General features: G+C 36.6%; 1 protein-coding gene across 2 annotated transcripts; it reads right to left on the reverse strand.

Annotated features, from left to right (window-relative positions):
- Window positions 1–1,508: 1,508 nt before the first annotated feature.
- LOC125186144 (U-box domain-containing protein 62-like) lies at window positions 1,509–6,804 on the reverse strand. 2 transcript variants are annotated; one of them, XM_048082478.2, is made up of 8 exons: window positions 6,237–6,804; window positions 5,910–6,108; window positions 4,814–4,895; window positions 3,597–3,654; window positions 2,899–2,987; window positions 2,603–2,695; window positions 2,451–2,521; window positions 1,509–1,792 (listed from the first exon to the last, which is right to left on the reverse strand). In XM_048082478.2, the coding sequence occupies exons 1-8, from the start codon at window positions 6,688–6,690 to the stop codon at window positions 1,669–1,671; spliced, it is 1,170 nt and encodes a 389-aa protein (XP_047938435.1). In that variant the 5' UTR covers window positions 6,691–6,804; the 3' UTR covers window positions 1,509–1,668. The 2 variants fall into 2 exon arrangements, with proteins under 2 accessions (XP_047938435.1, XP_047938434.1); XM_048082477.2 differs by having other exon boundaries at window positions 2,603–2,698; window positions 6,237–6,800.
- Window positions 6,805–13,060: the final 6,256 nt, after the last annotated feature.

A 13,060-nucleotide genomic window follows, 5' to 3' on the forward strand; every position in this document is an offset into this window, starting at 1 on the left:
ATCCCAGCCCCCATCCCAGACGTGGAGATCCAGTCCCCCTCCCCCTCCATCCCAGGTGTGGGGTGGCCCTCCATCCCAGACATGGCAACATCCAGCCCAGTTGCGGGGTCAAGTCCTCTTACTGTGGGTCGTCCCCAATCGCCGTATGAAGAGTACCGACCCAACATGGACGCGGTCAACAATCCACGCGCGGATACGACTATTATCACCGTCCTAACCACCTAACCACTCGCTGGGTGATTTTGATACTTTCACATTCGAGCTGAGTTTGAGTCCGGGACGGTGGGACCCCGCTGTACCGCCCCCGTCATTGGCGTCGGTACAGGGACGCATGGAGACGCCGGAGAGGCGGAGGCTGCGGTCGCGGTGGCCACGGCAGTGGGAGAGGCGAGGCGGCGGCAGTGGCGGAGGGGTAGGGTCTTACTACTCGAGAGATGAGTCCATTGTTGTTACAAAAGCATGGGAGGCCATCACGACAGATGCGGCAGTTGGTACATATCAGACAGAAACAGGCTGGGTCTGCGTCCTGGAGGCCTACAATGAGTTCAAGCCGGAAGACGCCGCGCGGCGGAATGAGGATCTGGTCCGCAAAAATGGGCAAGGATTGCGGCCGTCGTCAAGAGGTTCTTAGGCATCTACGAGAACAACCTCCGCACAACTGAGAGCGGCCGCAGCGAAGCCGACATAAGGGCTATGTCATACGAGATGCATCGAGTTGGTGGGCACCGCAGATTCACCTACGGGGAAGAATATCTCATTCTCAGGATTCTCCGAAATTCAAGGCTATTAGTGAGGGAGAGGGTGGGTCTGGGCCGAAGCGGACGAGACTTGGCCTAGCCGAGGACTATAGCAGCAGCAGTGGCTCACATTCTATCGACCTCAACGAAGAGGTCGAGGAGGAGCCCCCTCCACATTCTCCCGCCGCCGACGTCCCCAAGCCAGCAATCGCAATCCAGTGTCCGAGACGCTAGAGCCTCCGGTGCCGGTGCTTTCGTGTCTGGATCCCGCTCGGGATTGTCTGCCTCGACTGAGGTGCTGGACAAAAACTTGGACCTCTAGAGGACGAGGCAGCTGATTGAGGTCGCTGGAAGGTACGAGAGCTTGACCGACCCGATCACCAAGGGGGTGTACTTCGACCTCATGCAGAGGCTGAGGGGTCAGCTAGAGATGACGGGGGCATGACGGAGATGGGGATGGAGATGAAGCGGCAGATTCTGATGATGCCACCAAGTGAGCGACGGTTGTTTTTTTTTTGTGTTTCGAGTTAATTGCTTGGTTGTTTGGTTAGCCTATGGCTAGGTTGTGGGAAGTCCATAACGATGTGGCAGGCAGAGTTTTTGGCTAGCCTATGACTATTCCGTCCCTTATTGTGGATGCTCTTAAAACTAATCAGGTCATTTGAACTAATGAGGTCAGAAATGCTAGTCAGTGTGCCATCACACTAAAACTAACTTTCCACCCATCTACACTGCCGTTCATAATCTCCTATTCCGAGTAAGATAGTGGAGTAATAAAAAAGAAGTGACACGGTTTTATGATCTCTATACATTATCAGTGAGATAAATGCCCCAACAAAGTAACAACAGTGAAGCATAACACAATTAGACACATTAAGTTACAAAAGAGCAAAGACATTATAGCACATCAGCTTGTCACTACAATACAACTCTACAACCAGTTAGGTGTCGCCTTCATTGGTAGTGGCTTTGAAGATGGACTCTCTGAAACTTTAGCTAGCGAGCGATATTGAAGCTTCACGCTTTCTGCATTATCCAAAGTCTTCACCACGTACCTAGCACGTTGTATAGGTGAAGCAGATTGAGCAAAACCGCCATACAATAGTAAAAGACAAACCAAAAGGCACATCAATAATCAACGGATAATATTATTTCAATAAAAAACAGAGGAAGGAGTTCATTTCATCTGTTTTGTCCTGACAAGCTTTGCTCTCCCTAGGATTGCACATTCAAGAACATTGAAGTTTTACATGCATCACAGCCACCTGGGAACTTGCAGATGTGAATCTAATCTGAGTATATTTTTCATCCCTCAAAGAAATTTAGAGCATGAATACTCAAAATGCTCTCTGACAGCCTGATGTTGCACACAAGAAAATTGCATCCGACTTGGAAGGCATTTTACCAGCTCCTACACTCAACTTTCTTTGGTAATCTCGATTCGCTATCATTATCTTTTTTCCTACTAATCAAGACGTATAGAGATTTAGTGGAACAGATGCTACTCAAACCATGATGATAGGAAATTCATTTGCAATTATTTAAACTTCCTCCAAAAGATCAATCTTAAATCTTCCTAATAAACAGGGAGTGTATACAACATATGCACATAGAGTATACAGTAACAATGCCCATTTATCAGATAAATACCCACATAATAATGAAGGCTATCATATAAGAATAGTACTGCAAGGTTTTAGGACTAAGATTTACCATCCATTCAAGCACTGAGTGGTAACAATTGCCTCACGCCCCACAAATCGTTGAGGTGTTCTCTTGTTACCCTGATTCAGTTATTCAGAGTTAGAAATAAAACTTGATTCACCAAGTTGTGCACAGGAAATTTTGATATTCTTCAGATAAACCTTTATTATAACTCGATCCATAACGGAAAATGGGAACTGGACACCTTTTGCCCTTGGCTGATCTGTGAGCATAGAATCAACAAATGTCCCCTTCTGCTGTACAACAGGACAATGGAAACTTTTTTAAATTCAACAAATTATAAATGAAGCCCTGGGCTATGGAAGGTCGAAAAATTAGTGTAGTTAGAGAAACCAAAGTACATATTTAATGGTTTATTCCTATTGGCTTCTCATTTTGAAGGCTTCCTATATTTAATTACAAGAGAAGAATAGTAGAAGATGAGTCGATGACTAACCAGATCATATCTTTCTCTTCTTCTTTTTGGCACATAATTAACATGTGATTCTTCTTCCCTAATGAAAGCCTGAACAGCTGCGCGTAGAGCTGTAGAAAAAAAAGCCAAAGAAGTACATAAAAAGTTAAAAACAGTTACATTTTCGTTATACCAACTATCATTTGCAGAGCTTTTAGCCATTCATAATTCACGAATTTGCGTAACTGAGAGTCCAGATATTATGTCAAGAAAAGAATTTTTAAATGGATTTTACATGTGTTTAGTTTGCAAGCTAAAATATATGATGAGCCCTCAAAACAACCTCAGAGGCCTGAGCATTTGTCATGTAATAAAACTGCAAACCAAACATCCTATCATTATATATGCTCCAAACATAGTTATAGAACCTAACCCTATCGCGACTTGTCATATCTAGTCACCCAAAGTAACCAGACCCTAAGGGTAGGTACTGGGTTGAATAGAAAAGAATGATAATCCAACCTCTATTTAAAGAGCCCAAAAGGATGATTTGCAAGAAGTACTTGTGATAGAAAGTGAAGGCAGAAGTGGAAACGATGTATAGAAAAAAACACACATCAAAGTCCATAACATACTTGTCGAGAGAAAATGGTATTGACATTCACACCCCAAGAGACACTAGGGGACTCTCAAGTTTAACAGTTTTTCTTTCCCCAATAACAGAAGTGTATTAAACTTACAGAGGTTTGGCATAATTCTGTCCTCTGACACTGGTTGCGAGCATGTATAGCAAGCTTTCTGAAAATGCATTAGCTATTTTTAATTGCATATTGTGCATTGTTAACATAATTAATAACACTAGTTAACTGGAAAAACCTAGAAATTCGATATTTAACTGTATCAGTTGTTTGATATTCCTTTAAACATAATTCAAAAAATATTCTCATGTTAAAAGAAAGTAAACTCAATATAGACAATCATAGTAGCATATTAGCTGTTCTTGTAGGGCTTAAACTATCGTTTGGTGCACAATGTACTTAAGTTTGCGTTTGACAACATGCATCACAATATAGTTTATTTGTATGCACATTTGTATAGAACCTTTTAATTTATTAAAGTTCTCTAGTAAGTTCTAAAATCTCAAACTAGATTATGCATAGATTGAAATTTTAATAAAAAAGTAAATATGTGATTTAGAATATTACTCCCTCCGTCTACCAATACAAGGCCTAGTTTGACCGGACACGATTTTTTAATAAATGTTGTGGAAGGTGGGTCCTACTTTTATATATTAGTTTCATAATGAAATGTGAGTGAAATAAAGTTAGTGGAATGCGGAGTCCATTAGAAAAAGTACTAAAAAGTAAATGGTATCAGTGGAAGGACGATAATAGCAAAATGAGATTATTATTGGTGGACGGAGGGAGTATAATGCTAGCTGGAGCATACTGAAGTTCCAGTTGGTGGTATATATTATGTGGCTGGAAAAGAAAGAATCATTTCGTACTTGTATCATGCAGTTTCCGTCATTGTTACTGTATCATGCAATTTGGCTGCATACCAAAGATGCTACTGTATCATGCAGTTTCCGTCATTGTTGCATTCCTAAGTTCATACGTTCATCCCTTTATTTCTATGACAACCTATAGATTTGAAATAGAGTGCAGATTTCTGAATCCATTAAGTTACTATATATATGTTAATATTAATGAAAACTAGTTTGAACATGTGAAAGGGGAGACTGATTGATTGGTTGGATATGAAATTTAGATAGATTGTAAGCCAGGGGTTAGAATCTCTTAGCTACTAGTCCTTGCAACTTTGCAAGCATTATTCCTTGAGAGAAAGTTTAAAAGGTAAATTAGTTACATTGCTATTACGAATAAAAATTCAGTGTTATAAACAATAAATATGTTCTCTCTCAAGAGTGAACTTATAGCTTTCCTTGGAAACTTACCATTCTAACAACTTGTTGTATTCCATCACTGCCGAAGGAATGCCCACAAGGTAATATCATAGCTTCTTCCATAAGTGTCCCGCTGTAAAGAGGGAACATTAATGCTTTATAATATCTACTGACATTACATAAAACCTACTAATATATCATAGAAGATAAATGATGACAGATAACACTATTTAGTAGCAACCACCTACATGTTATTCTTTTATGTTTCATTTTCCCAAAGAAACAAGTATTCCCTCTGCCCACCATAAGCGACTCGTATTCCTTTTTGGGACGTCGCAGCTAAAGTGAGCCATTTACTTTTTTGATAAAATATAACACAATTACTCGCTTTTACTTTATTCTCTCTTCACTCCTCTACTTTATTCTTTCTCCACTTAACTCTCTAAACATCATTTTCTTAAATCCCATGCCCAAAAGAAACGCCTCGCTTATGCCAGGACAAGTACAGTACTATTATATGCCATTAAATATACTGATTCTTTTACCATGGGCCCATGAGATACAAAAACATTAAATACAGTGAAGCAATACATAAATAAGTCTGCTAAAGGTATAGAAATTCCATTAAAAGATAGTACTACTCTATAAAATAAAATAAGTGAAAGACACTAACTATCCTTCTTTTCAATCACAAGACAAACCAGACAGAAATATATCCATTAGGCTAATCTATCAAAATACATGTTTAAGAATGATAGCTGCATGTTACTTTCCAGAATCAGGTACTCATTTTCAAGAAAAGACAATTCCTTCCTAATTTCTGAAAATGCGATTACCCTAAAATGATCATCATCTCCAATTCAACCGACCACTAGTGTTAGGCACCAGAAACTAATAAAGAACTTTGATCCCTTACTCCCTGTCCCAATTTGAGTACTTGAAAAAATATGTGTTGCACTGATATCCTTCACAGTTAGGATCAGCCATTTAGTAAATTAACAAAAATATGTGGGTGTACTTTCGATTCAACTACGTTTAGGAATAATCAAATACGTATAGCCAAATTGCAGTGTGGACCAAAACTCAAATGGCGCGCAATAATTAGCCACAAATAGAATGCAAAAACATGTAATGGAGAAGCACATACGTTAGCGGGTCCAAAAAGGTAGCCCTCAAGGAATCCCCCGATTCACTTAGATGTGAGCACTCCTTACTTCCACTAAATCCACAACCATTCTCTGCGGTTGGAATCTCCTTCTGCCCCGATGAAGTGCTGGGACCCTCTGCCCCATTCAAATACTGCGAGTAGTATTTTCCAGACTGTCCCATATTTGCATCTTTGAAACCTAAATGGCAATAGAGGATAGATGAAGTTCAATAACATTGGAAATGCAACTGATCACCTCTGAGTTTAAGGGAAACAGGTACACGAATAAACATTGGTTTGATTATTTCTTTCTCTCTTTCAACTCACCTAATGATGAAATGTGTTTCATCTTGTGACTATTACTGTTAGCACTATACCTATCTTTCTGATTGCTGTCACATGCTTTAGCAACAGTAACAATATTCTCCATATCATTTCCAACTTCTTCCTCCTCCTCCTCCTCATCGTCCCCGTCGTTGTCTTCGTCATCATCGTTGTCGTCGTCCACGTCACCAGGCTCCACCGCGTCACCGCCAGAGGTGCGGGTGCTGGCATTCCATTGGTGGCGGAATTGGGACGGCTGAGGGTTGAAATAGTGGTGGTGATCGAGGAAGGAGGCGGTGAGCTCTCGGGTGGCAGCTTTTGGAGCGGGATCAGCGGCGGCGGAGGGACGGCGATGCGGCGGTGGAGGAGTGCAGGCGAAAGCTTCTGGGAAGACTAGCTGGGGATGCTGGTTGAGAATTTGTTGGGAGGGGACTATTCCCAACTTTTCAGATGCCATTAAGATTAGGGTTTTGAGATTGGGGAGAGCGATTAGGGCGAAAATTGGCGATGAAGAGAAACGATGGAAGAGCTCTGCCTGGTCTAGCCTAGGCACATATGTCAAATCATCTGCTGCTCAGCCGCAACTTCTTGTTTTTATAACTTAATTTTGATTTTTGATAGGTGGATCAAAAACTAATTTTAATATATCCTTAATCACTAAAAAATATGAACATTTACTTTGTTACAAATTTTAAATTATAGTAATTGGTAAAATAAGACATAATAAATGATAATTAATATAAATGGAGTCAGTGGAGAGTGAGCTCAACGTTATTAGTAATGTAGTGTAATGATATAAGTTGTAAATAAAATGACGCGTAAAGGTATTTAGTTATTCCAAAATTAGAAAATTCATACTCTCCGTCCATGAATAAATGTCTCATATTTGACCGGCTCGGATTTTAAGAAATTGTTTGACTTTGTAAAAAAAAAGTAAAGTGAATAGAAAAAATTAATGGGATGTAAGTCCTACTTTTATATATTACTTTTATAATAAAATGCGAGTAAAATGAGTTAGTGGAATAAGGAGTTCACTTACTAAATATAGTAAAAGTGAAATATGATATTTATTGACGGACGGACAAAAAAGAAAAAATAAAATATTTAATGATAGACGGAGGGAGTACTTTTTTAGAACAAACTAATATGGGAATAGTTGTTACATTGGTAAATCAAAATTAAAAAAAGAAAGAAAAAGAATTACATGGAAAAAGTATGATTAATTTTAAATAAACGGACGTAAGTATGTGTTGCATATTGGCTAGCGGCTATTTCAATTTTCACTCCATCAAAAATTGGAATATAACGGATCCACGTTTTAAATACAAAGGAAATACATAAAATTGATTAAAATATGCTCCTCCGTCCAATTAGAAATGAAATATTTACTTTTTAGTACGGAATTTTATGTATTATTGTTTTGTGAGTCAATAAGGAGAAAATAAAGTAAAAAAAATTAAAAAAGTAGAGATGATGTTGTTTCCATTTAAGGAAACATTTTATTTTTAATCTGACAACTTAAAAAGGAAAACGTTTCCTACAACAAAAATATTATGTCACCTACAGTCCATCAAGTAACCTATAAGCGAGACTTGTATTCTCCAATTTGGGGTGTTCATATATCAAGAATATAACAAGAAGTCTTTCTAGTATGTAATGGGCTAATGGCTTTGTAGAGAATAAAGTAACAGAGAGTAAAGTAAAAGAAATAATCAAGTGGGTATGATTAAATGTGTTGTTTTTAGCCAAAAAGAGAAATGACTCAAATAACTTAGACAATCCAAAATAAAATACGACTCAAGTAACTTGGGACAAAGGGTTTATGAAACTTTCTTCGCCTCGGAGAAAACTGGCATATTTGATGGATGATAAGAAATTTTAATAATATAGCATTAAACTTTCTTCGCCTTGGAGAAACAACATATTTGGTGGATGATACAAAATTTTAAGAGATACAACACACGAAAGATGATTCAATCTCATCTCCATCGAGTAATGATAAGGCTAATTTCATGCATTGGTTATAAGGTTAAATTCTGCAGTTTCCCAGGCCTAACAAACCTTTTTGAGCCAGGTGTGTAAAGAAAATGTCAGCCCCAGGAGGATTACAGAGATCGCCTGGTAAAGGAAGCTGGTAAGGAAAATTGAGCAGAAGGATGAAGAGCCACTAGACTGAGGAGCATCGACTGGAGGGCAAAATAGGAATCACAAGAACAGTCTAGAAGCTCTATCCGCTATAAAAAGGAGCACACGACCTACATGAGGGATATACTTGATCATCACTTTTTCCAGCTCCTAATTTAGTTTTTTTTACACACTTGGGGGAAAGTTCAGGGGGTTCTCGTTTCATCGGAAGTTTGGGTGCAACACCGTCTCTACGGAGGCGAAGAAACAATTGTCTTTAAATTTATGTCTGTTTTTGGTACTTGCCGAGTCCTCACTGTTCGAGGCTCGGCTTTGGTGTTGTTTCTATCGTTGGATATCGCATATTTTGCTATGAATATGTCCGTTTATGTTTTGTTTATCTTATTGTGTTGTTTTTGGGTTTGATTTGCTGATCTTTGTTGGTTGATTGGAGTTTTGAAGCTGTTAATAAGAAATCTGTTGTTGAAGGGTCGAATTTACGTAAATCAGTGAGGATCGGAGATGGTAATGGTGTTTGGTTGTTGTGGATGGCTTGGATCCGGAGTGGATTAAGCGTCTCATGGTTAGATCTGCTTGTTTGTGTTTCATTTAGTTGTTTAAATTCTGCATTCTCGTTTTACCTCGTCTAGTAGCCGTAGATCTGCTTTAGTTTTAACTGTTCTTCGATTTTGTTGCTTTTAATTCGGTCTGCTTTGCTTTGATTTTCGTCCTTGCTCTGTTTTAACTGGTTGTTTCATGATAAATGTTGGAGAAGATAATGTCGTTGTTAGTTGGTCCTCTAGTTAGTTATTTTGCAGCTTTTCAATCGTACTCTACTTTTTCAGAAAATGGTCCCCACGTTAGTTGTTTTCCCAGGTCTAGGTTAATTTAGGAAACTGTTTGTTTGATCTGGCAATTGTCTCGTTCCATTTCCCTTAATATGCATACATCTAAGTTTCTGTCTAGATCTAGCTGTTAGAATAGCATATTTCAATCCCTGTGGAATCGATCCCTACTTCCACGTACTAGTTTCTTTTAGCTAAACAAGTTGAGGGTTTTTGAAGAGGGAGTTAAGGAAGTGATTGTGTGCCCGACGACAGGTAGCTCAAGGTTCTCTGAGTTCCTAGACCAGTGTCTAGCAGATTTCTTGGACCGAGGGTTTACTTCAGTATTTTTAAGAACACGCTTTCACTAATCATCATTAGCTTCTAGACACACCATCAAGCAACTCTTCAAGTGACCTACAACAAAAATATTATGTCACCTACAGTCACTTGATATTGCTTAAGCGAGACTTGTATTCTCCAATTTGGGGTGTTCATATATCAAGAATATAACAAGAAGTCTTTCTAGTATGTAATGGGCTAATGGTTTTGTAGAGAATAAAGTAACAGGGAGTAAAGTAAAAGAAATAATAAAGTGGATATGATTAAATGTGTTGTTTTTAGCCAGAAAGAGAAATGACTCAAATAACTTAGACAACCCAAAATAAAATACGACTCAAATAACTTGGGACAAAGGGTTTTTTATGAAACTTTCTTCGCCTCGGCGAAAACTGACATATTTGATGGATGATAAGAAATTTTAATAATATAGCATTAAACTTTCTTCGCCTTGAAGAAACAACATATTTGGTGGATGATACAAAATTTTAAGAGATACTACACACGAAAGATTATTCAATCTCATCTCCATCGAGTAACCTACAACAAAAATATTATGTCACCTACAGTCACTTGATATTGCTTAAGCGAGACTTGTATTCTCCACTTGGGGTGTTCATATATCAAGAATATAACAAGAAGTCTTTCTAATATGTAATGGGCTAATGACTTTGTAGAAAGTTAAGTTGTTGGCAAATGAAAGTGAAGAGGCCTGAGCGAAACACATAAAACACATCTCAATTTGGAGTTGAAGACTAAGTAGTCTGATTGGACAAAACATATTGAATCTTAAAGTCAAATAGAAGGTGACGAACATGGAAAAAATGGGTTGTGTTTGATCCGCACTTGAGACACAAATGAAGCTATGTTGTGTTTCAAATTTTACAACAAAGACAAATCTATTATCTTAGGTTCGATGTATCGACGCCTACGTAATGAATCATGCATTGAGACATAAAATATGTCAAACAATTTTTTTTTAAACAAACTCCTATATGAAAGAGGAAATTACAACTGAAGTCAAGAGGCTCGAACTCGTCACCTCATACAATAATATCTAAGCTTCATGCCGCTAGGACTAAGGCTCTGGACTACCAAACAAAGTTATCATTGATCAGTGATTAGGATCAATCAAGGCAATATCCAACGATTGAATAAAAGCCTGTGAATAATCAAGGCAGAACAAGATCAATATTAAAGAAATAAAAATCTTACATTGGAGTCAATTATTTTTCAATCCATAAGGTTATAAGAATATAGCTATCTACAAATAAATAAATTAAAACCACAATTAAAAACATTACTTGTCAACTAAATTTTGTGTTTTTCAGCCGTATTCTAATTTCCTAAGATCTCCTTTGGATCATAGATTCTTCAATGATTTTAATATGAATAACCGATTTAGATATGGAATTATATACTGAGATGATGTAGTTTACTATTTATAGGGCTCCAAATCTCTATTTTTGAGTTGAGATAGGTACTGATTAGGTATTTTTGGATTATGCATAATATAGCTCCTAGTTGGAAAAGATTTGGCTTCAAGTGGTATATATTAAAACATCTTGAATTTTCGCCAAAATTCCATAACTTTTGGACTGGACTACATAACTTCCGTAAAACAGTCATAACTTTATTTACGAACATCAATTTAAGCGTACGATATACCCACGCGAAGCTATTTCAAAACTAGAGACGTTGGTATCCATTGAAGACTTGGTCAGAATACACCAGCTTTAACTATTTTTCCTTCAAAACTTAGCAAGCATATCAAAAACACCAAAATTTTTATATATAGACTAAGATCGTAAGATGAACTATATTAATGCAATATTCATTCATTTCAAACCATAACCCCTAAACATCCGTGTTTATTAATTATTAGTTACCCTTGTGTTTATGGCATTCCTCTTGATTTTCGAGCGTATGCAACCTTTCATGAGTTGAACCGTGACAAAAGAGCAACAAAACCGACTCCAACAAAATATAATTGAAGCAATTTGGGCCACTTTGGCCACATCGATGGTCCGTAAATTATGTGTTTTTAATTTGAATTACGTATTGAGATTTTAGTTGTATAGTGAATTTATTTATTATATTTTATTCATAAATCTTAATTTTAACATTATATAATAAAAATAATAAATATAGATCAATGTCAAATGTTTGATTTAAGTACTCCCTCCGTCCCAAGGAAGATGACCGATTTCTTGGGCGGCACAAGATTTTATGTAAATTTATTTTGTGTGTTGAGAGTAGAGAGTAAAGTAAGAGAGAGAGAATAAAGTAGAGATAAAAGTGTTTCCATTTTAGGTAATGGTCATCTTAATTGGGACAAACTAAAAAGGAAAGTAGGTCATCTTCAATGGAACAGATGAAGTACTTTAGAGTGTACAAGATGTATGCATAAAATAGATTAAATCACATAAATTAATCAAGTAATCAGTTTGGTTGTTAAGATTTTATTTGAAAAAGTAATCTAATTTCTTAAATTGTAAATTTTTATATTTATCTGGAGATTAATCAAATTGGGAAAGCAATCAAAGTTCTGAAAATAAGGAAATTAGTAAAACATTCCTTATTTCTGTATCCTAACTTGTCTTGGGTATTATTTTTTCCAATTTAGGATTCATTCATATTTAGATATTTAATGAAGTATAGTAGTATAATTTTATTATGATTATTATTATTGGTATTAATTAACTAATTAGAATATTTCTAAAACTAATTTATTTTTTTAAAATTATAAATCATACAGTACTACTTAATTTCAATGTACTCCCCCCCCGTCCACGAAAATTTGTCTCAGTTTTCCATTTCTGTCCGTCCCCCAAAATTTGTCCCATTTCACTTTTGCCATTTTTGGTAGTGGACCTCATATTCCACTAACTCATTCCTACTCACATTTTATTATAAAACTAATATATAAAAATAGGACCCACAATCCACTAACTTTTTCAACTCACTTTCCATTACATTTCTTAAAATCCGTGTCCGGTCAAACCGGGACGAATTTTCGTGGACGGAGGGAGTAATAAATAACTATTATTACAATTATAACAAAATAACTATATTATTATATTATTTATAATTGTTACTATTATCATAATAGTAATTATAATTTATTAAATAATAATGTAATTAATTAAATTATGAATAATAATAATAATAATATTAATTATTATATTATATATTAATAATTAATCAATCAAACATGTAGTGAAATTTCAAATTTATTACTATAGAGTAAAGGTTAAAATTAGTCCTAAACATATAGCCAGAATGCGAATTTGGTAAAAAACATTCACTTTTTGAAAACCGGATCCAAAACATTTGAAATCGTTATCAAAGTGGTCCTAAACATTTGAAATCGTTGTCGAAGTGGTTTTTTTCCATAAAAAACTAACGGTCAACACCCAATTAACGATTTTTGACTTAATTTGTATAATGATGTTTAGTAATTTAATAAAATTTAAAAAAAAATCAAAATAGAGTTCTCTAGTCCAGAAATCTACGCCGCCGCCGCCTATCTCGACCCCA

Source organism: Salvia hispanica, chromosome 5 (genome assembly GCF_029641045.1).
Source record: "Salvia hispanica isolate PSC_SH4W2 chromosome 5, Shi_PSC_v1, whole genome shotgun sequence".
In the NCBI taxonomy this organism is placed as follows: Eukaryota; Viridiplantae; Streptophyta; class Magnoliopsida; order Lamiales; family Lamiaceae; genus Salvia; species Salvia hispanica.